The following is a 23,943-nucleotide window of genomic DNA, read 5'->3' as shown; positions in this document are numbered from 1 at the left end:
CCACTATCCCGAGCATTTATGGTTATTGGCTACAAAAGGCAGGAATGAATAGAACTGTTGTTTGATGCATTTAGAGGATGTCAGATCAGGAAAAGCTATTAATATAATTTAGATGGCATGTTTTCATCACTCCGTTTTCTCACTGATCTAAATATGATAAATTATTGGTTTTTATTATGGAGCTAGAAATTCTTATATTTCACAGTGCTACAATAAGGTAGCATTTGATAAGGGAATTTAACTGCCTGGAACAAAACTTCTCAGAACTCACTTATCTCTGGATAAGGAAAAACCTAGATACATGCCAGTGATAGGCATGTGAATATAAAAAGTGAAAATAGATGAAGATTCAAAATGCAGGCAGATTTAGTCAATGGAACAAGACAGTTTCTTCTTTAAGAAAAAGTAAGTGTTTACAATTTATGATGGACATTTTTTATCACCCTGCAACTTCTGCAACTCTGCATGATGACAGCAAAAATGAGTGAACTCACAGTTAAATTTGCTGACTAGAGGATAAAGGCTTAATTAAACTAAAATAAGTTTTGGGGTCACAAAAATAAATGAGATCATACCTTGAACTTCCTCTAAGAGTAGATCGACTCCTTTTCTATAAAAGCCAAATGCAGCTTCATAGTCTTCCTCTTCTTCCTTCTTCAAAGCCAACTTTATCAGTTCTCCAGCTTTGTCCAAGTAGTCTCTCCTGCCAAGCTTGGCCTTCAAGCTCCCAGTGAATAAACCCGGGCTCTCCCTCTCCCTCTCAGATTTGCTCCATTCATGGTCTGAAATGGCAGATGCCAATGCTGGAGGTTCAGCAGCAAAGCTGAGACCAAGAGATGTGCTGGGGGAATTCTGGTTAGATGCCATTCCATCATCTAACTCAACAAGAGAATCTGCATCAATAGTCAAGGAAATCAAGTCACTGTCACTGGATAAACCTGAAGTGCAACAAAAGAATGGAGACAAAAGGAGGGAATGGTCCTGCTAATTCAGTCTTCTCCCATGAAATAATACCTTGTCACCTAAAGAACACCTAGTAGCAAGTCTTGATTTAGAACATGTTGTTGTTGTTTATTCGTTTAGTCGCTTCCGACTCTTCGTGACTTCATGGACCAGCCCACGCCAGAGCTTCCTGACTTCCTTTAGAACATGAGCTTAAGTAAAAGAAATATCCATGGAAGATATTAACTGAGATGTAAATCAAGAGGACATCTTGGGAAAAACTTTGTTTCTATTTTAGCCCCAGACCACTGCCTCTAAAAAGATAGTGGCCTTTCTTTTATATGATGATTAGAAGGTTTATTAGGATAATAGATGTGATGTACTTTGAACACTCAGTAAAGTATATCATGCACTAGTGATGATAAAGAAGAATGTTTGATGAAGATTATACAACTTACAACTTATTTTTGTACAACTTAAATTATACAACCCATTCGACTGGTAATTAAAAAAACAAGATCTCTGCCAGATCAAAGCAAGTCCATCTAGTCCATCTAACTGAGCATTTAATTCGCAAGAAAAGCCCAAGAAAAGCCCATAGCAGCCCACTATAGCAGCCCATCACTGAAGCTGCCCAGCAGTTAATTCTGAGAAGCTTGTGGCTCCAGAGGTAACATATAGGCAGCATGCCCTGTGATCAGCAACAATTTCTCCTGTTTCAATTTATTTGATTTCCTTCCAAATCATTCTATGTCAGTGACTATTACCAAAACATGTTGGGATGCAACTTCTATCGTTTCATGTGAGGAAATGCTTCCTTTTATCTGTCCCAAACCTCCAAACTTTTGGATTTATTGGATGAATCCAAGTTCCAGTTCAATGGGAAAGGAATACAATCTTCTATCTTCCTTTTCCATACCATGCATTGTTGTTTATATTATGCAGAGCATATACTTGCTTATGGATCTTTTAACCTACTCTAACAAGTGTCAGTGTAATATTTCCTCATAAAGGAGTACCAGATTTGTTTTATTAAGATTTTTTTCTGAACAATTAATGCACAGTTGATAGAAATATACATTACTGTATCTATCTACATTAGCTGTCCAAATTGTTTTGATAGTATTTCAGAGTGATGAATCTACTCATACTTCATATCTCTTACTGTTCAGTGTTTCTGCAAGAGATTTGGCTCCTAGGCCTTTTAACCATTGAATAACATAATTTTCTCAAAGTACATAATGGCATTTAACAGTAACCCATCTTTCTTTTCACAAGTGGAAAAATGTAGTAAGTGAATAACACCAGAATAGTCTCCACTGCATTCCTGTGTCTATCTAGAGCCCATTTGTAAATAAAGCAACAGAAGAAAGCCAAAACATCGCTGAGGATTTGAGTAAGAAGCTGATTTGTATACCAATTCATGTTCAGTAGACAATTTATTTTATTGCTGTAGAGTAGAACTGGTGTGAGACTAGAGCATTCCAAAAGTCCTCATACTGATGAGAATTATGCAAAACTCAGATTAAAAGAACTAGTGCAGTAGCATAGCTATGAGATGGAGTTCAAAATCAGGTAGTCCTCCAGTTCAAGTCTTACTTCTCCCAAATGTGCATTTGGTGGTCTTAAGCCAGAGGAGATGAGCAATAGCTTAACCAATGTTTTGCACATAAAATGTCCCAGATTATAGCAGCTCTCTCTCTCTGAAACTGCTATAAATCAGGGTGAATTATTTATGGTAATTCATGCCCTTGTATCTCTCATCTGTGCTGCTACAGTTCACTTCACAAGGTGCTCCTTGAGGACTATTTAGAAATGCAGCAGCCTGCATGGTAACAGGTTCTGCCTTGTTTTATCCACGTGACACCATTACTGTGGAAGATGCCTTGGTGGCCAATAAGATCCAAATGTAATCCATGGTGCTGGTGATCCTTATAAAGCTCTATTTAGCTTGGAATCTGGTAATGTTCAAAACTGCATGTTGCAAGTGGAATCCACCCGAAAAGGGCCAGCACATTATGGGTATTCCCTCTTTTGCAATTAAATTAACAAAGAACTAATTCAGCACTGTTCAATTTATTCCACGCTTTCTTACCTCCATATTCTGACTGGCTAAGTGTCACTTCATCAAGGACACCAATACCCTTCCGAGCTGCAGAAACAGAAATAAGATGAAGCCAACATTAGTTATGCATAGGTTTGAACTAGGATAGGCTCACTGCAGTCAGGCAATTCTAAATAGAAATAAAATAAGGGGGGGGGGGCGGCAGTTTGTTGGGTAAATTCAATCTAAAAAAATATAAACAGTTTTATTCTAAAAGCCTAAACCAGCCTCTCTCGACTGTTCACCATCCAGTTATATGAGATTAAAACTCCCCAGATTCCCAGCTAACCTGGCCAACAGCCTAGACTGAAGATGTACCACAACACCACAAGCGTTTAGATACTTGAACTGCATTTTCCCCTGCTGTTGTTTTTATCTGGTCTGTATTTCTTTTCAGATTTCACATTATCTTCTACTGCATTTGTGAATTTTATGTCTGAAACCTCATTTGGTGAACCCCCCCGCAAAGAACAGAGGGTATTGGATGATCTAGAAATGCACCAAAAAGCCAATCGCAAAAATAAAGAAGACTGCATTGTTTATAGCCAGAATGTTACATAAAAATAATCTGAACAGGTATTGCTACAATAGGCTTTATTCCATTTTGGTGAAGACTGAGATTTCTGCATAACAGAGAGAAGCAAACCAGGAAAAATTTACTGCTTGCGCAGTCCAGAAAATTAGAGCTGAAATGTAATGCTGCCATCTAGAGGAGATGAAGATTAAGAGCTACCCTTTTGGTTTCTGGAAAAACCCCTCAACTTACTCAGTGGCCTGTTTTTCACCATAACACTATACTAGAGGTCTGCAATGTGAGGCCCAAGAACCACATGGGACTCTCAGAAATCTGGGGTATGGCTCCCAAAGACCACAAAAAGTTGTTACCAAATCTAATTTCAGTGTGACAGAAAGGCATGACAGTTAAGGCATGACTGAAAAGTATTGGCCTATTTTATTGTTTCCTTCTTATAAATCCCTTCTTTCTGCCCACCGGGCACTCAGGGAAACAAATAAACAACATATCAACTGTGAACACTCAAAACACCATAAAAACAGTAAAAATCACAATTTAGATTTAGTCCTATTTTGGAGAGATAGGCATCCAGCATGCCACTCAAAAGCCAAGGGAACAATTGCATACTGGGCTAAACCAGGATTGTTTCGATCTCCATACAGCATGCAGATGTATTATTACATTGTAGGCATTGTAAAATACAAAAGTTTGGTTTCAGGTTCCATAATAAATCATAATAGTTTGTTGTATTACAATCACTTTTTTACCAAGTGCCCAAAACATGCCATATAACATTCCTCAATTGCCTTTCCCCAAAATGAGCTTACTATGGTTCTTTCAAGAAACTACAGTTTAAAAAAAATCACCTGGAACTAGATTACAAAAGGTAAGAAGAGAGAAGCCAACCTTCAGAACTGCAGGTAGATATGCTGTCAGTCAGAGAGTCCACCAGAGGCTCTGCAGGACCAATCAATTCAGATCCATCGTGCACCTCTCCATCCTTAAAACAGACAGAAATCAGTGTATATATTTAGCTATTCTTCACTATAGATTAAAGTAACTTTCACTAAAGGGGAGAAAAGCCAAAAGAAAAATAGCTAAACTACAGGGCCCCAGGCAACATGATCTAAAACACTGTTCCCCAACTTGGCCAGCACAAGCATTGTTGACAATTCTGGGAGTTCAAATCCATATTCCAAGTTGATAAAGATTAGTTTTAGGTGTTATATTCTTTCCAGGTTGAACCTGAAGTATACATTTAAAGAAAGTACACTCAACAGATATCAGATTTATTCATCGATCTAAATAACTGATTAGCAAACACCTTCATTGTGGCACATAATCCCTTCCTAGAAAAACGATATCCAAGGCTGCCATCTATGTTTTCCAGAACATATTATTTTAAAACTGCCATACTAGCTTTTAGGATAAAATTGATTTTTAAATCTGAGAGGCATTCTGGTTACACACAAAATTTCTCAAAGAAGGTTGGAATTTTCCCACTGAACCATCTGCGTGGATTCATCAGATAGTTCATAACCCACCAGATCTCCTGCCCTAGCTACTAGAAAGGAAAGAGAACTACCTTAAATTAACTTTCACCCATGTTTAGTCTGATACCCCTCAAACTTGGATGTTAAAGAGATACAGACTACTCTAATAATTTGCTTCCACCTTAATGACGACTGTTTAGATATTTGCAGCCCTATCCAGCAGTACTCTATGCCCTCTAATGTAGAAGTATGGGTGTCTGCAGCGAGGGACACAGAGGAACAAATGACATGTGCTTGATGCTACAGGGTATCTGATGCAAATGCCACAATTTACACTTTTGCATCAGATATTCTGACACAGTTACTTCATTGCATGTGCATTGCCACGCTGACATCATCTGTTTGCTGCAGGGCCACATGATAGAATATCGCAATGTGTCATTACTACTCTAACTAGTAGACACTCTCCTTCCTTCCAATGTGTACCAATAATATATTTATGGCAGAAAATAGCAGCAAAGCAGTAGCTGTTTGTCATGTAAAGTGATAATACCGTAAGATTTTCCACAGATCTGGACTTCTACAGATAGACCCCAAATTTTACAATCTATACGGTACTTTATTTATTTGTTTCACAATATTTGTATATTGCCCTAGTCTGAAATTCTTTGGGTGCTCTTTATTCTAATAAAGTGCCTTTCTGTTTTATATCCTATGGAGAATGATTTGCAATACTGACAGAAAGTGTAGCATAGTTATATCACACAGCACTCTATTTAAGCAGCGATAATTTCCTGAGTAAATGCCTGCAGGGGGAATGGAGATACATAATTATGTATGTATTCTTAGCATACTACAGAGATTCTGATTTAACCTTAGGCCAACTCTGAGAACCCAATCATTTGCAACTTCATTGTGTAGATGGGGAGCTGAGGCTATGGATAGCTGGCCTTAAACAAATTGAAATAATGCATAAAGATTGCTTATATTTTCCTCAGATTTATAGTGAACTGCATTTGTACTGATTTTTACAGAGAAGCAGCATTAAGAACAAGGACTTCACTCAAACAGCCAAATGAAATCATTTAAAAGATGGGCTAGCTCAGAAAGATTAACCTTAAAGAAATCTTCAAGCTGCTTGCTATTGTAGAGCATGGGGATGTTGGCAGAAAACTGAAGCAAATCTTCTGCACACTGTCTTCTCTCTTCAATCACACCTTCTTCAAATCGCCCTAAAACATAAACAAAATCAACATTCTGAGAAACAAGCCATTTTTTTTCTTGCAAAAATCCTCTATGAGAAAAAAAAGCCCTGCATCTATGAAGTCACACAACTGCTTCAGGAGACAGCATTAAATGTCTGGGCTCAAATGTCCCAGAATATTTTGCCATCTATTGAGAATGTATACAATCTGGCAGCCCCAATGGAATTTAAAGCTCCATCTTTTTTAAGAACACATAAAACAGTACTTTCAATTAGCCATTAAAACACCTAATATATACCATCAATAGTCAAAAGATAAATGAGGTAGGGCTTGTCACATTATAGATGTCTGTACTGTACCCACTGTAGCCCTAATCCATTATGGTTGCAGACTTCAGCTCTTCAGCTTATGCTAAAGACAAAGACTTGGATTCTGAATTTCTCTTCACTGAACACCATGCATAGGACAGTGTTGCTACTGGAAGAAAGAGAAGGCAATTTTTCCCCCTCCCTCCCAGAAATCTGTTCTATTTAGATTCAGTGGGAAGGGATGGTGCAGGAAGGTTACAACTTGAATGAGAAAAGGACTATCACATCACTGTATTATCAATAGAAGGGGCCTTCTATTCCCCAAAAGGACACTTGGGATCCAGGAAGCCACTGTACAGACACAACATGGTAAAATAGGCTGGCTCCAGGTTGGCAAAGGAGTGAGACAAGGCTGTATACTCTCCCCTTATTTATTCAACCTATACACTGAATATACTATATATTAAGGGAAGCTGGATAGGAAAAAGATGAGCATGGTTTTAAAACTGGAGGAAGAAACTTCAATAATGTGCACTGTGCTAATGACATTACCCTGATAGCCAAAAATGCAAAGGATCTAAAAGCCCTAGTAATATAATTCAAGGAGCCCAGTAAAAAAATGGGACTAAAATTAAATATAAAGAAGACCAAACCAATGACAACAGGCAGAACAACCAGCCTTAGAATTGGCAATGAAGATATCAAAGTGGTGGATAGTTTCTGCCTTTTAGGATCAACCATCAACAGCAAAGGAACAAGCAGTCAGGAAATATGCTACAGACTAGAACTTTGTAGAGCAGTCATCAATGCCTTGGAAAAGATATTCAAATGCGAATTATGTCTCTATACCTACAAACATCAGAATTGTGCAAACCATGGTATTCCCTGTGACACTCTATGGAAGCAAGAGATGGACTTTGAAGAAGCAAGATAGGAAGAGTATTGATGCTTTTGAACTCTGGTGTTGGAGAAGACTCCTGAGAATGCCATGGACAGCCAAGAAAACAAACTGATGGATCGTTGAACAAATGAACCTAGAGTTCTCACTCAAGGTACAAATGACCAGGCTCAAATTATCCTACTTCAGACACATTACATGAAGACTAGTTCTCTGGAGAAGGCTCTAATGCTGGGAAAGGTAGAAGGAAAGAGAAGAGGACGACCAGCAGCAAGGTGGGTAGACTCATTTACTGTCATGAGTAAGGATGGCGAGCAGGGGGCTCCCACCCAGACTGTCAAGCGCATGCGTAGCACTGAGGAACTGTTCAGCCATTCAAAGAGACACAGATCGGGACCGCCTTAACCTTTGGGGTTTATATGGCTGGGTTTTCCCACGCTTTCTCAGTTTGTTAGGATTCTTGTTAAGTACTACTAATAAATATTAGAGACCAAGTCATTGTCTCAGTGTGTTTCCTGGTAATCAGGACATTTACAGTAGCAATGAGTATGCCATTGAAAGAGCTGAAGGACCAGGTTAGGGACAGGTCATCAGGGAGAAAATGTATCCATGTGGTTGCTAAGAGCTGACAATGACTTGATGGCATGCAATCAATCAATCAATCAATACTCCTCATCCATTACCTTTTTACTGGAAATACTTTTGGTTATACTATCATCTCTTCAGAAATGGGAAAAAAGGACTGGCTGCCAATACACACAATCAGCCGAAACTCATAATGCGGATCTTTCTGGAATGCGTCACTTATGACTGCAGGGTAAGTGACTAAAAATCTCCTAGTCTGAAAACAATATTCTGCCCATAATGCAATAATATTATGCTGATGTTGCTTTCTTTTTGTGAGGGGAGGGCAAGCATTCAGACATGATATGACCTTCTCGCCAAACGAATAAAATACAATCTGTCATGTGATCCAGCTGCATGTGGAGATCCATGCTGGCACTACAGACAGGCAGAACTACCTACAAAAGTTGCAGCAGTATCTTGATTTTCTTAGAAAGTTCTAACTAGCAACAAACTGAAGTTCAGAGAATCTTTCTCTCTCTCTCTTGTGGAAATGGGATATCCAGAATAACCTTCTCTTTAGGCACAGCCCTGGCTCCAATACGCAAATAGGAATTCTAGATATAACAGCAAGCTAGCAGAAGTGCTTCATGCCTCATCTGCATCCAGACACCAAGCAAGCTGGCTAGCAAAAGGAGCCTCCTCCCCTGCATTCCCTGTAAAAATACAGTTCTGATTTTTCTCTAACGTCTCCAAGCAGACTACAGAAAAATTGCAATCTTACTTATTACTTTTCAATTCACCTACTGGACAGCTGAACAACCTGCAAAATGTCGTCTAGAACGATAGGCAAATTTTAGAGAAATTTCAGCTGAATTTGTCTTAGGCACAAAGTAAAAAGAGATGGGGGGTTGAGGGTGTTTCATTTACACTGGAAGCAAATCCAGGTGACTCAGTTCACCAGACCTATTGTCGGGCAGTCTGGACAGCCTTGATTAATTGTAACCAAGTTCAAGAAAGAGTCCTCACCAGACTTATATGGGAAATAACATGAAAGTGTGCAGGAAGAGTACTTGCTGACTTCATGTTCAACAATACATCTGCTTTCTTTTTTAAGTCTTTCTAGGCACAGCTTTCCTCTTTAAGCAAAAATAACTACAATTCCAGTTGGGCACTCTCAAATTCATTATTCTTGTCTCTTTCTCTTTTTTCCTGGAGGAAGAAATCCTAGCAGTCACACAAGCTATACTGAGAAGCCCAGGGGATCAGCCTGGATCCTTTATTTCAGCACAATAATTTTATGTACATGGGGGGAGTAGCATAAAACATTTCCAAGAGCATGCAGGTATGGAAATGCATGAACTGCTTTATATCAGAAGGCGGCTGGCATGTAAGAGTTAAGAGGGCTCAGCTTACCAATCTCTGAGCCTCTCCAAACAAGGAACTGTATTTATTTTTAAACAAACACAACACTCTTACGCTTTCTGACTTATCTCCTCCCTCCCCCCCCCCCACCGCCACCAAGGGAGGTATGGGACATATATATTACTTCCACATGCCAAGAAGCTGCAACATGAAGATCTAGGAGGCAAGACCAGGATTTCAGGTCCAAAAGAGTCCTGAACTGCTTCTTGTGAGCCAAATTAGGACCATTTTTTCCACTGGTTGGAATGGTTTTTAAGTGCAATGTGAATTGAGTTGAACTAGGCTCAAAAAATTATCTTGGGTTGCTATACAGAGCACAGACAAGGTGCTTTTTGTATGGTTGACAATATGATGTGATTCTTCCACGTATGCCTTGCTTTTCAAGCCTTTTTGAGACTTCTTCTGAGAGGAGGGGACAGAGAAAGCTGCCCCCACCACAAGTCGGTTCAAAACTGGCAACTTTGTTCTCTGCTCAGACAGCCATCACTCTCGAAACTATATTTGATACAAGTTGGTTTCTAAGGACAATTTGCTGGGTTCAGCATTATGCACAACATGGCCAGAGTGCCGCTTACCTAAAGGAAATTATTTTTCTGTACAGCATCCCAACCTCATTAGGCTGCACTCTTGAACCTTCGGAAGACTTTTGATCAAAAGTGATGCCATCATATTAAGGATAGCAACCATAATTTAAGGACAGAAAGCACATTTTATATGTTAATCCTTGACAGCTTGGGTTAAAACAGATCGTGAAGGGGATTTCTTTCTTTCTTTCTTTTCTATTTTTCTTTTTTCTTTTCTCACTCTCTGGCAATGTTTTTGTTTGAAAGAGAGGATACCATTCCAGACAACCATGATACTTATAAATGCCAATTTATTCAGCTGCTTTGCAATGAGTGAAACGAGAGGGAAAGACAGACTGGCCTCCATCAGTCTACTGGCAGCTAAATTCCTTCTCTCCTATGGTGAACCTCAGGAAGGGAAGATCGGCTAGCCTGGCAATGCAATGTTCATTTAAAAAGAGGCAGGAGGCAGAACTTCAATTACTCGGTTGCAGCTGTCCCTTGTCTTTTTTTACCCTATCTTTGCAAATGCTGCTGGCTCTAGAACCATTCAGGGGAAGTTGTCTCTTACCCTTCTCATTTTGCTGGTGGTTAAAGCACGTTTTCTCAGGAAGGCCTTGAGATTAAAAATCACTTTGGGTCATAGTCTTGATTCATACACTAAGCTAAAGCATGTAAGCCACAGTTGGTTGGGTCATCTCATGAAGCTCAAACCAACCACATTATAGCTTAGCGTACTCTATTTCATTACATTATTCTTTTAAAGGCTTACTGTACTTACTTATTTTTGTATCGCTACTTTAGTATTTTATTGTTATATTATCAGTTGCTCTAATTTACTGTTGCTAATCGCTTTGAACAAAACCAAGGAAAGGCAAGGTATGCATGTTTTAAATAAATAAAACATGCCTGCATCTATTTTTACTATGTCCAATATCTGATTAGCAGTTCAGTTCAGGCACTGCTAAACTATGGTTTGTACCAATTGTAAAAAAAAAAAAAGAATCTACAAATGATGTGGGCTTCTAGACATATAACTGGAAAGCCAGGTTTTAGAGCTGCTTGATGTTTTCCATATGTTCAGCTTCCTAAATGTTTAACTTTACCACTGCATCCATGGTGCAATGGCTTGTTGAAGTAAATTATTCTGAATGTTTGCCTGTGTACCTAAGAACTGGGCCTCAAGAGAAGGCATCATTACCAGACTTTGGCTGACCACACAAGCTCAGTAGAATCAGCCTTGGTATCCGTGGTAATGGAGGGAGACTGCCTGGGAATTCAGAAGTTGAAAAAACATTCCAGAAAAAGAAATGGCAAATCATTTCCATATCTCTGCCAAGAAAACTGCAAGAATGCAGTCACCAGAAGTCAAGCTCAACTTGAAGACATCTTTATTTTATTTTAGCCAAGAACAAGAAGGTTAGAACAAAACTGATACAGCACCATTACCATCAGAACACATAACTATCAAATCACATCCAGGAAAAAATATTATTTTTGTTTTCTGCTTTTTAGAGGTGTGGTTTTTAAAAAAAAAGTGGGGGAGAGAAATGGATGATCTATCAGGATCAAGAATGAAGCCAACCCCGCACCCCACCAATCCAAAGAATTAGTCTGTGAATTGAGGCATGAAACCAGACCATAAACAGGCAGCAAACTCCATAAACAGGCAGCAAACTCCACACTCACTCACACTGATGATGTTACCTAGTTGGGTAATAAAACATTTGCAAGTAAACAAGCTCAGAAAACACCAAGAACTCTACAACCAGACTACAGTTAGCACAAACTGGTTTAATATCCTTCTTCAGTAGTTCTATTCAAGCAATGATTTTCAAACTGCTATAGGATCAGGCACAGATCTACTTCATATGATTCATTAAGCCAAGCTTCTGTTTGTTTTGGCAGTGCATTATACAAATCCAGCTACTGTGGTTTATTCACTAAGCAAAGATTAAACAAACCCTAATTCAACACAACTGGAAACCAAACCACTGGGCAACACATTGCAGTTTGATTTTACAAAGCACTATACTAGCATGTAAGCACCCTACAAATAAATAACTGTTTTCTATTTCTAAATACCACATCTATCTATCAGCCCCAGGACTGGAAGGGAAAAACCCACATCGAAAGACACCTTGCTCCAGTTTGGATGTATGATTTTCTGTGACAAAATGCTGCAGCATGAGCTGCTGCTGTTCAAAGGTTTAGTCATTTCATTTCCATTCCTCCCCCACATCCTTCTGTTTTTCCTCTTGTTCTGCCCCTCACCCTCAAGGTCAACAATCAGTCAGCATTCTTTGCTGCTGAACATGCTCAGCCCTCCCACATCTGACACCATCTCTTCTGCATGAGTGGTACCTGCTTGGACTACATAACAATTGGCACTCGCAGCCTGAACATCAGAAAGAGAGGGAATAGTGTTCTTTCAGAAAGATTACATATTTCAGTGATTGAATAATGGAGCCAATCAGAACATATCAGCATGGGACTACAGTAGAAAGAAAGACATATCTGAACTGTCCTCCCTATATTACCCAATATTTATCTACCTATCTATCTATCTATCTATCTATCTATCTATCTATCTATCTCAAATTTCTATCACCGCCCATCTCTCCTGAAAAGAGGACTCTGGGCAGTTTACAGTCAGAATTAAAACACATAAATTACAATATAAATAACTCTATAAAAATAAAAGATATAAAATATAAAATCCAGCAGTGTAGGTCTTGTTTGTTGGGGAGAGATCTATAATAGCCACCCCCAAGATGAACTGGTGTCCCTCCCACCCCAGGCAAGGCAGCAGAACCAGGTTTTTAGGTTCTTCCAGAAGTCCGGGAGCGAATGGGCCTGTCTCACCTCTGGGGGCAGAATATTCCAGAGGGCGGGTACCACTGCAGAGAAGTCCCCTCTCCTAGACCCCGCCAGATGAAATTCTTTTACAGACGGGGTCCGTAGCATGCCCTCTCTGCATGACCAGGTGGGGCGGGTCGATGTTAGGGGGATGAGGTGGTCCCTCAGGTAACCTGGCCCCATGCCATGTAGGGCTTTACAGGTGATAACCAACACCTTGAATTGGACCCGGAAGCAAACCGGCACCCAATGCAGCTCGCGCAGCAGTGGTGTCACATGTGCCCATCTTGGGGCACCAATAACTGCTTGCACAGCCGCATTCTGGACCAGTTGAAGCTTCCAGATACTCTTCAAGGGTAGCCCCATGTAGAGCGCATTTATCCATTACATTTACCACCAGCTCTTCTTCCAAGGAGCTCAGAGTAGAGTGTGCATGAACATCTCTTGAGAAACATGCACACACACTCACACACACTTTATCCACACAACAGTCCCAAAAGGCATGTTAAGCTGAAAGACAATGACAGGTCAAAAGTCACCCAGTCAGCTTCCTGACCAAATGGAAATTTCATTCAGAGTCTCCCTAATTCCAGTCTGACTGTTCTAAGCACTATACTGTAATAGTTTACAATTTGTATCCTCCTCAATTAGGCCAGTATCAGAAAAAAACAACAGCACTGTCACTTCTCCAAAGAGGAAACCTTGTCCACAATTGTATCAGACATGTATTTTAAGGCCTCTTTCAAAATCAGCATGCCTAAAAAATGTCAATAAATTCAAGAACAAAGAAGTCCCCCTCCAAATAATAAAAATATGCTATTGGGACACCCAGCAGGTTACTTGCGGGACTGCCTCTTCCTGAGGGTATCTGCCCATCCTACTAGGTTAGATAGGGTGGGTGCACTCCAGGTCTCCCCCCCTTAAATTTATTTATTTATTATTCAAGTTTTGTTACTGCCCATCTCCCCCAAGAGGGACTCTGGGCAGATATTAAATTAAATTAAATTAAATATTGCCATCTGATGGGAACTCGGAGGCATGCCTTCCCAGTCACCACCCCAGTCCTTTGGGACAGCCACCCACTGGAGATCAGAGAGATCCCCTACCCTTTTAGCAAATTTGGACACTGTGCAACCGGCAGGCATTTATGATCATTGCAGTGTCCCGCAGTCACGTGATCACCATTTGTGCACTTCACATCCGGTTTCTGACAAGCAGAGTCAATCGAGAAGCTGGCAGTAAAATCATAAGTCACAGACTCATGATGTCTTGCTTAACGACCATGGTGATTCACTTAACAGCCACAGCAGGAGTGCCGGAGTTGCTGGTCCCACTTGTGGTTGTTAAGCAAGGATCACCTGTACTATTTCATAATTTCACTAATCAAAGTCCTTTTTAAATGTATTATATATCAGTAATCAGTAGAGCATAATTGGAGCACACAGAATTATCTGAAGAATTACAGGAAATTCTATTGAAGTAATTAAACATAAGCATAAAAAGGCATGTTTTCTTCGATCATTCAGCTATAAGAAAAGATTTGAAAAGAACACTGTATGTAAGTATAGCAAGTAAATAAAATAGTCTGCATTTTCCTGGGGTGATTAATGTCAAGCAAACAACCATTCTTTCTCACACAGAACCACTCCCACAACAAACACATTTTACAGGCACACAAACCCACTTCTTCCTCCTCCTAACAGAAACAGCAAAAAGGAATGAAGATGAAGATAGAGCAAAAGGAAAAGGTGGCTGCACCAGGAAGAGAACGAAGACAAAGGGGATAACAAAACTGGATGGAGATGCCATGAAAGGAAGAATTAACTGGGTGGAGAACAAAATAAGAGCAGCTTTTCTTAGGCGTTTCAGTTTAACAAGTCAATTTAACTACTCAAGCAGTCCTTTTCAGATGATGGCTGATCTTCAGGCTCATCTTCAGAGGCAGTCAGGCTTTTTAGCAGTGGTATCCGCAGACATCTGCACTTTGACCCAACTGCTTGATTTCAACAGCTTCTTCTATTTTTCTCAGGAATGCAAGACAAATTATGATTTAGAACTAATCATGGCTAGCAAAAATGTCTATGTATAGATTAAACTAGCCCATAATTAGATCCAAAATCAGGAGTGGAATCTGTGCAAGTAAAGTGTATAACATGTTATCTTGATATTCTAATCATAATCAGAACCTATAAGGAGATATACAAGGGATATATAATATGTATAGGATATATATTACTTTGTGCCTTCAAGTCAGTCTTCCCTTAGCAACGATATGGACAAGTCCCTGCAATTTTCTTGGGAACATTTTTCAGAAGTGGTTTGCCATTGCCTCCTTCCTACAGCTGAGAGGGAGTGGCCCAAAGTCACCCAGCTGGCTCTGTGCCTAAGATGGGACTAGAACTCACAGTCACCCGGTTTCTAGCCCAGTGCCTTAACCACTACACCAAACTGGTGCTTACATAAAATACGTATGTATGTATGTATAAATAAATGGAAATAGTATAGGCATAGATATATATCCTTTCATATATGATTATATATGCAATTATATAGTCATGATATATCTAGGAGATAAGGCACACTAAGACTGAATGCCCAGATCTCAGTGCAGGTCTGGAGACTTTTCAGGGTATAACTGAACTATTGAAATATTAATCACTAAATATAAGTACATCTTTTAGACAGGATGGGGGAAATGGGGGGAGGGATTGGCAACGCCAATTATTCTATTTCAAGATGAATAAAAATATATTCCCAAATTATTTAGTGATTTAAAAGAGATGCTTACCAAATACTATTGCTTTAGCAAAGGGAGGAAACAATTCTGTATGCCTGAATAAGTGCTTATGAATCTGCCAGAGTTCTTTGTGCAATTTCTTAAAGTCACTGTATCTCTTCCAAACGACTATCTGAAGCAAAACAAAACAAAACAGAAAATAGACACACCCATGAGGCAATTAGTCCTTCTAATTGAGCATTTATAAAAATAAAAAATAAAATAGCAGAAACCAATACAGTCAGTAAAAATATTAGCTAACACTATTAATCTAGATTTTGCTGTTGATATCTTCTTTCTCTCCCTCTATCGACTTTTCCACCTAAAGGACAGATCTACTAAGACATATTAAGTAAGAGTTCTAATCCATGAAATGACTTAACACTAGGTTTTTGCTCATAAACTGATAGAGAGAACCCTAATTAAACTTTCAGATTTAATGATGTACTTAAATTCAGTGTAGTCACCTAAGATATATTTCTAATATACTCTTTCAGCCCAAGACACCATCAAAAAAGTTTTTAAAAAAGCTAGTTTTGACAACAGGTATTCTCAAATATATCAAGATCAATCTATATTATACCCAGAGAAGGGCCTAAAACTATTACCTGTTTTTTTAATGTTGTTATGGAAGATGCTGGCTTGTCAATAAATGCCAGCTTGTCATCTGGAAACAGGACTACTTTTTCATCCGCATGTAATAAACCATGCACCTGCTAAATTCATTTTTTTTCCTTTTAAATCTGTAAACAACTATACATAAATAGTAGCATGCATTCAAACTTGCAAAAAAGATGTTGTGTTTAACTTTCTACCTGCAGAGGTTATGACAGCTTTTGTTCATAACTTTTTTCTAAAATAGGGTTAAGACTTCCATTAAATTTCTACCGATTATCAAAAAAGTGAAAAGCAATGAAGAAAAGAAGGCTTAAGCAATCATGAAATACAACATAATCTAAATTAAGGTGGTAAATATTAACCTAGATAATCTTTTTTTTCAAAAGAGATAATCACAAGGTAATGGCTTTGTACATTTGTTCTTACAGAGAAAGGAAAGCACTTTCATGTATTAGCATATCCACTCTCTTTTCTTTTTGTAAAGCCACTAATTTAACCCCGTCCCTTTTCTGGATTTATTTCTTGTAAAAATCTAGTGCTGGCCTGGAATTTCTTAACTCTTTCTTAAGAGTTGCTTTCCTTTGTTAGGGGCACCAAGATCCCACATATCCCATGCTGTACACATACGTTTTCACAACATGGGCTATTAAAAAGATAACGTCATTCAGAACTCATAAATCCACATACATATTTAGCCATCCTGCTATTCCCTTTTGGGATAAGCAATACAGAATGCAGAAAAGAAGTAGGAAATAGGAAGCCAAAAAAATTAAAGGTATGAAATAAGAAAAAGAAAAGTATCATGGTTAAAACTAGTATACAACACCATTCTCTCACTATACTTCTGCATACCTTTTTACCCATGTAAACCATCCTTGTTTCCACCACCACTTCATACACCACATTTTGTCCCTTAAACTTCTCATCCCTCTGTTCTTGGGCATCTCATTAATTCCATTCAACTCTTACTTTTTCGGTCTTTCCCTTCCTCTTGCCCAAGTCACTCTTCCTTCTTACACTTGTCTTGTTATTCAACCCCATTCAATTCTCTTTCATTCTCCATACAGGTAGTCCTCATTTAGTGACTGCCTTGTTTAGTGTCCATTCGCAGTTACTGTGGTGATGAAAAAGTAACTTTACAACCAATCCTCACATTTATGACCTTTGCAGCTCTGTAAAGCAAAGGAAAGCTGAAGTAAGATCATAAGCACATGTGTAGTTTCACTTAATGACCAAGTTGCTGACCCCAATTGTGGTCACTAAATGAGGACTACCTGTATATGACCAAAGCACTTCTGTGTACTTCTTTCATTCTGGTCATTCACTTTTGCATTTAATCCACATTCATTCAGCACCCATGTTATTATTGACACTTTCTGTTAAGTACCCAATTCCCATTGCATTCAACCTGCTTTTTCCCCTGACATACTTAACTCTCACTTCCATATAGCAAAGTGGAGAGAAACCGACTCTTCAACCCTTTTCATTTCTTTTGACAAACATTCATTCCTAACAGCAGACCTCATACTACCCATTATCTTTCTATAAGCATTTTGCATGTTTTAATGTTTTTCTACCTTTAATATAGTACCCTTTTGTCCACCACTTGGTATTGAGCTATTTTTAAAGTTTCTATAGTATGTTTAGGAATTAAACATTATTCCAGATATGGGTGTTCAAGGATTTTATTCAGTACAGATTTAGAAGTGAGCAGCCCTAACTCAAATCTCCCAGATAAAAATACAGATCAGAAGGAACAGGAAACTATCTTACCAATTCTGTCTTTCTTATAAAGCTTGATTTTATGGCAACATATATATTTTACTATAAAATACTTTCCTAACTCTAAAAGTTTACATAGTGTACAGCTGGGAGAAAGACCGGACGAGCTCAGTAGAAACATCTATGGTTATTTTCTCAAAAGAAAGACAAGAAAGATAAACAAATTGTTCATAGGTATCTGTATTTTATTCAGAATCCCCCTTGGAACAGATGAAAAACCTATAACCAGAACAAACAGGTTTAAAAGAAAATATAAGGTTTTTTGCTGGGCTAGAATTGTCAGAAAACGCACCAAAGTGCTGTTTAAAGCTGAAAACATTAAATAGGTTTTCTTTTAAGGTGAAATAAAAGAGTAACCAGAAGACTTCATAACCCAGTTTCAACCTTGCATAGAGTCAAGTTATCTGTTTGCCAGTATCAGGGTAATATTAACCAGCTGTTATATTTGGGAAGCTAAATGAAATGTCTCCAGTGAATAACAAGCCAATAAGTTGGTTTAAGATTTTTTGACCGATATATATTTTAAAAAACACTACCAAATCTACCATGAATATATGGGCCAACTAGATCTAAAAAGGCAAATCATTTTAAAAATCTAGATAAACTGTATAATATAGATTTCATTACAGTAAAAGTAAGTTTAGAAATCATTATGCTATTATGTAATGTACCACAATTATCAATATGAATATAATGTATTAATGTTATATGAATAAATTATGTTGTTACGTTATGTTAATTTGAGAGCTATAAGTTATGACACTGATATATTTTTGATATTATTTTACTTATTATATTTTTAGAGTTGGAAGGACTGAACCCATAAAAGCACTTTAAGTAAATAAAAAAGCAAGCAAGCAAGCAGGAAGATAGTTGGGGAATATATTGTAAAGACCTTGTTACCCTCGCAGTAGTCCATGGTCAGTTTCTCAGGAAGTAAATGCTGGCAAGGAATCTCCTGAAATCTCTGCCTCTTCACCCTGTCACCCAGATTCCTCAACCTTCCTCCTTCCTCCTGTCCCTACTTCCCCTCCAGCTCCCATCTGGGTGGGGTGAGTGCATGACTTTCCTTACACACCATTCCATTCCCTCACTCAGGAGGAGGGCTATTAACTTCCACTCCCTGCCTACCACTTGAGCTCTCTTCTGAAGCCTCCTCAATATTCCTCCCTCCTTCCATCTATCCACCCTCTACTCACATCCCCCTTCCATTTTCTACCCAATCACCCACCCATACAATTTTTCCATACACTTCCAAGCAATCTTCCCTGCTCCTCTTCTTCACTCCAACTCCAATCTGTAACACCCCTTCCAACCTGCTCTTCCACACTCTTGTCTCCAGTACAGTCTTTAGTCTAAGTTTCTCCCAAGACTCCTCCAGCTCTAATCTCCAGCACAGTCCTTCAGTCTGATTTTCTTCCAATTTCTTCTCTTTCTGTACACAGAGCACAGAGTTGTAATTCTCCCCTTCTCATCTATCATTCTGAGGAAGATTCCACCCATCAGGGTTGAATTGACCATTGGGGTTGGTAAAGACCCTCCAGATACTGCAAGAAGATGTTCCTTAAACTCTTTGAATTTTGGGATGGTTGCTGATAGAATTCAAGGAGACTGCAATTGAGGAAAAGTGGGGGGAGGAGCCAAGATGGCAATGAGGCAGCAACTGCTGTAAGGAGCCCCTCCAAAAGATTATTTTTTATCATCTTTTTTCTTAATCTATCGGGATAGCACACATTTTTCACAGCTCCTGTAAATCTAATTACATTAATAGACGACTGTGAAGACAAACGCTTAGCTAAAGGACTTTGTATGGAATTGATTGATATGGGTAAAAGAAAGAAGCAGCACGGTGTTAGCCCGAGTTCCCTTCCTCCACTGAAGCTTGCTAAACAGCCAAGAATCGAAGATTGCTTTGTATGAAAGGGAAACATAAGTAAAACAAATTTCCTTCCCACTTCCAACAAATTCAAAATCTTGGAATGGGATCTCCAAACAGAGTTGGAAAAACAACAGTTATTAGAGCTTTCCCTATCTGTTAGGGAAGAGCTAAATGGGAGCCAGGACCTTGTTACGGGCTCCCCTCATGTGTTGTCATTTCATGTAACTAGCCCAAGTACTTGTCACAGAGGATCTGAAACTAAGCTTAAAACAAAAAACAAAATCAGAATATGGAGTAGCTTCCACAGGAAAACCCAATGGAGTTCATGGCAAAGCAATGCCTGCTCACAGCGCAAAATGTTATCTTGATATTTGAGCAGCTCTCAGACATAAAACATGAGCTGGATGTGTTGAAAGGAGATAAGCAATCGAGGAGAAATGTGTTCTCTACATGCATATTACCTTAACTGGCCTTCTCTGGGATTGGAAACTAAACTGGGCTGGGTCTGATTAGTACTTGGATGGGCAGGGAATACCAAGGCTGCAGTCTAAAATGAAAAGTCGAAAAGTCATCCTAAAAGAAGTCAATGGCAAGCTACCTCCATACCACTGCCAAGTACACTATATATATGTGCCTATGAAGAAGACTTTACTTTTTCATCCTCCACACTACATACACAATTAACCCTTCCTCTGCTCTTAATATTATTTAAAAACAAAAATAAGATTACCTGATCTACAATTAACATAACAAGGGATAGAACTTGTCTTTCATTGGAATTGCAGCGGTGAATAAAATGATTAAATTTTCCCCATTTACATATTGAAGTAATAATTAAAAATGAATTGATATTAGCTTTTAAAAAATCAAAATGGCCCCTTCATGCTATGTACTTCACACCACGAGTGACAGGCCCTCAGCTTTGCCTTCAGCTCTCCTTAGTCCAATAGAACTGTTTCAATCTCTTCCTGCTGCAATCAGTTCTATCATATTCCCTCCAAGCTTGCTAGCTGTCTTTTTGTATGGACTCCAGATTCTCCCTTTACCTGATTTCTCGTTCCTTGCCCTGCTTATCAACTCATCTGATGTTACTGATCTCCCTGTCAGCTGCTTACAACTCCTTCCTTTGTGCTTTATGTACAGAAGCAGATTCTTAGATAAATAAAAGCCAACTGTACAGGAAAAACTTCTCCTGCTGAAACTTTATACATGAAGAATGAGTCCAGACAAATTCAAAAAATCTGTCCGCTGGGCACATTATTCATATTAACAGGATGAAAGTTTCTTTCTCTCCTCCACTCATATAGAACTGCAGAAGGAGTATTTTTCATGTTGTTCATGTCCCAAAGCCTGGAAGAGCTTTCTCAATACTTTACAAATCAATCTCTCTGTCAAAACCATTCCCTATGGTTGGATGAGTATCATCACCATCATCATCATCTTGCAACCAAGGGAGTGGGTAGGATGGTGACAGAATGATCACCAGAGGTGAGACGATTATATACCTGGTCAACCTGTTTTGCTTGCAGGAAGAGTTTGGGATTTTCTGAATTATTTTCTGTGGTGCTTACAACTTCACTAAGACATTCTAGCTCTCCATTTCCTACCCACACCCTCACCACTACTGAAAGCCCTCAGGAATACATATCACCAATCTCATCAACATTTAGCTGTGCAACCACAGAGGGTGCTGTGGGCTGTCCTGCTCTGCTGTTTATGAATGTTTTCAGAATTATCATATTGCCTCAAGTATTCTGCTTTATTTGCTATCAACCGCATCTTACTTTATCCTTAGGACAGACAACAGTTCAGCACTGAGGCACATTGCATTAGTCACTAAATGCATATTTGTTTTAAAAGGGACCAAAATCAATCCCTTCCCCTCAGTTAAAAAGATCAGGAAACAGGATGAGAAAGACCTCTACTTGAGGGTCTGACACCAAATGGAGTAGACAAATATAGGGCTATTTGATCCAAGAGTCTGACCTAGTATAAGGAACTTTCCTAAATTTGCTTCCTTCATTCTTTATCAAATCTGTTTTGCATTCCTTTCATCTCACCTGTTCACCTGGGTGAATCACATTTAAAATTTGTATAATTCCTGGCACTCTGCAGTCTCTCAAATCATATTTCTGTATTTATTTTAAAAGGTATATCCCAACTTTGCAGTGCATAGTTATGACTGGCAGGCAGCTACCATTACATTACAGTGACTCAGATTTTCTAACCACTCTTCCCATGGATACCCATGGGCGGGGGAGGGGTGACAAGAAGGGGCATGATGCATCATCCAAATGCTGAGACTTATATCGTGATAAGAGTCAATGATGCTTTAAAAAGAAGAAGCTTACAAAAATGTAAACAAAAGAGCCTTCCTTACCTCTTGGACATCTTCTGGATTTTTTCGTGAAACAATCTGAAAAACAAAAGCAAAGATCTTTTTAGAGGTCAAGGCCTTTAAAATAATGAAAAATAACAGATGAAATAATCCAGTGAATTAACACAGACTGGGCTGGGAAACCTATTTTATTGTGGAGTCCTTGGTGCTCTCTGAGCTTGGTTGTTTGCAGACGTTTCATTACGCAACTAGGTAACATCATCAGTGCTAGTGAGTGTGGGGTTTGCTCCATTTATATGCAGTAGCTTGCCTTGCCAGTGTTGGTGGGGGTCTGGTTTTCTCCTTGGGAGTTCCTTGATTAGGGTATTGTTTTCTGCTTGTTAATCCCTGCTTATCTGGGTGTTGGCTGCTGGAGAGAATGTATTCTGGTCTTTTTGTTTCCTTCTTGGCTTTTTTATTGTCTCTTTTGAACAGTGTATAAATAGGTTTGTTTCTACATGTCTATTGATGGCTGATTTGTCTGAATGCCAAGCTTCCAGGAATTCCCTAACATTTTTGGTTTTAGCTTGGGCTAGGATGCTTCCACAAGAGGACAATGGAAGAGGACAAATATTGATCCTATTTTTAAAAAACAGAAAAAGAAGAATTCAGGCAGTCTGATGTTGATATCCAGGAAAATTCTACAGCAGATCATAAAATCAATATATTGTTTCTTGAAAACAAGAAAATGATGGGGGATACCTAGCTCGGCAGTAGTACGTGTAAACACAGTCTTTTAGGCAGAAAGCCAGCTGGGTGACCTTGGGACAGTCACTTTCTCTCAGCCCTAAGAAGAAGGCAGTGCAAACCACTTCTGAAAACCCTTGCCAAGAAAACTGCAGGGACTTATCCAGGCAGTCTCCAAGAATCAGACACAAATGAATGGATTAAAAAAAAAACAGAAAGCAAAGAATAAAAATGGGCAGTTCTTGCACGGGATGGATTTAAACTGTGGAGTCCCATGGTTCTGTATTGGAACCAGTACATTTCAGAATGTTCATTAAAAAATTGAGAAAAGATTCAGGGGTGACCAAAGAGGTCGCAAGTCTGCTAACAACACCAAATGGTTTTACAAAGTTAAAAACAAAAAAGAGGTAAGTCTCAAATAAAGGTAAAACTCAAATAAAAGGTAAGACTCAAATAAAAAAGAAGTAAGACTCCAAAAGGAGTCTACAAACGGGAAGAATGGGCATTAAAGTGGTAAATGTTGCTCAAAATAACAAGGGGGGAGTGCGTCATGTACCCTTGCTGTCACTGGGGTTTCAAAACCAAAATGTAATCCCATTGACCAGGGATTAAAGTAACAATTGGTTTACTGAGATCTTCAAATCCTTTACTGATTTGGAAATTCTCCCCCCCGCCAATTACTTTATCCCTTCCCACCCATCCCTTGTCTCTGAGGTAATATGATTTCATGGAATATGAGGAAGCTATAAAACAGCATAGCCATTTTTAAACATTTAAAGAAGACACAGAATTAAGCTCTTTACAACTTATCTTTAGACTATCAAGTCTTGTTTTCCCCAGGACTAAATGTGTATTTATAAACCTGCACTGTGACAGATGGAGGTCATCCTAGGGCTAAGACACTTCTCTGAGCTTCCCTCAGACCCATCCTTCTACCCACAACCTTCCA

The 23,943-nt window shown here is 38.9% G+C and overlaps 1 protein-coding gene across 5 annotated transcripts in view; it reads right to left on the bottom strand.

Annotated features, from left to right (window-relative positions):
- RPS6KC1 (ribosomal protein S6 kinase C1) overlaps positions 1-23,943 on the bottom strand; it is a 118,170-nt gene that overhangs the window by 81,194 nt on the left and 13,033 nt on the right. For 4 of the 5 annotated variants that reach the window (XM_063303424.1, XM_063303433.1, XM_063303443.1 and 1 more), the window contains exons 2-7: positions 22,311-22,346; positions 15,664-15,784; positions 6,170-6,285; positions 4,467-4,560; positions 3,038-3,094; positions 576-938 (exon numbers count right to left, since the gene is read on the bottom strand). In XM_063303424.1, the coding sequence (XP_063159494.1) occupies positions 576-938; positions 3,038-3,094; positions 4,467-4,560; positions 6,170-6,285; positions 15,664-15,784; positions 22,311-22,346 (787 nt within the window). The remainder of the gene's footprint in view (positions 1-575; positions 939-3,037; positions 3,095-4,466; positions 4,561-6,169; positions 6,286-15,663; positions 15,785-22,310; positions 22,347-23,943) is intronic. The other variant, XM_063303461.1, reaches the window with a different exon arrangement.

This window comes from Candoia aspera, chromosome 1 (assembly GCF_035149785.1).
Source record: "Candoia aspera isolate rCanAsp1 chromosome 1, rCanAsp1.hap2, whole genome shotgun sequence".
NCBI classification, from domain to species: domain Eukaryota; kingdom Metazoa; phylum Chordata; class Lepidosauria; order Squamata; family Boidae; genus Candoia; species Candoia aspera.
The sequence above is the reverse complement of the archived record's forward strand: the minus strand, read 5'-3'. Positions and strand labels throughout refer to the sequence as shown.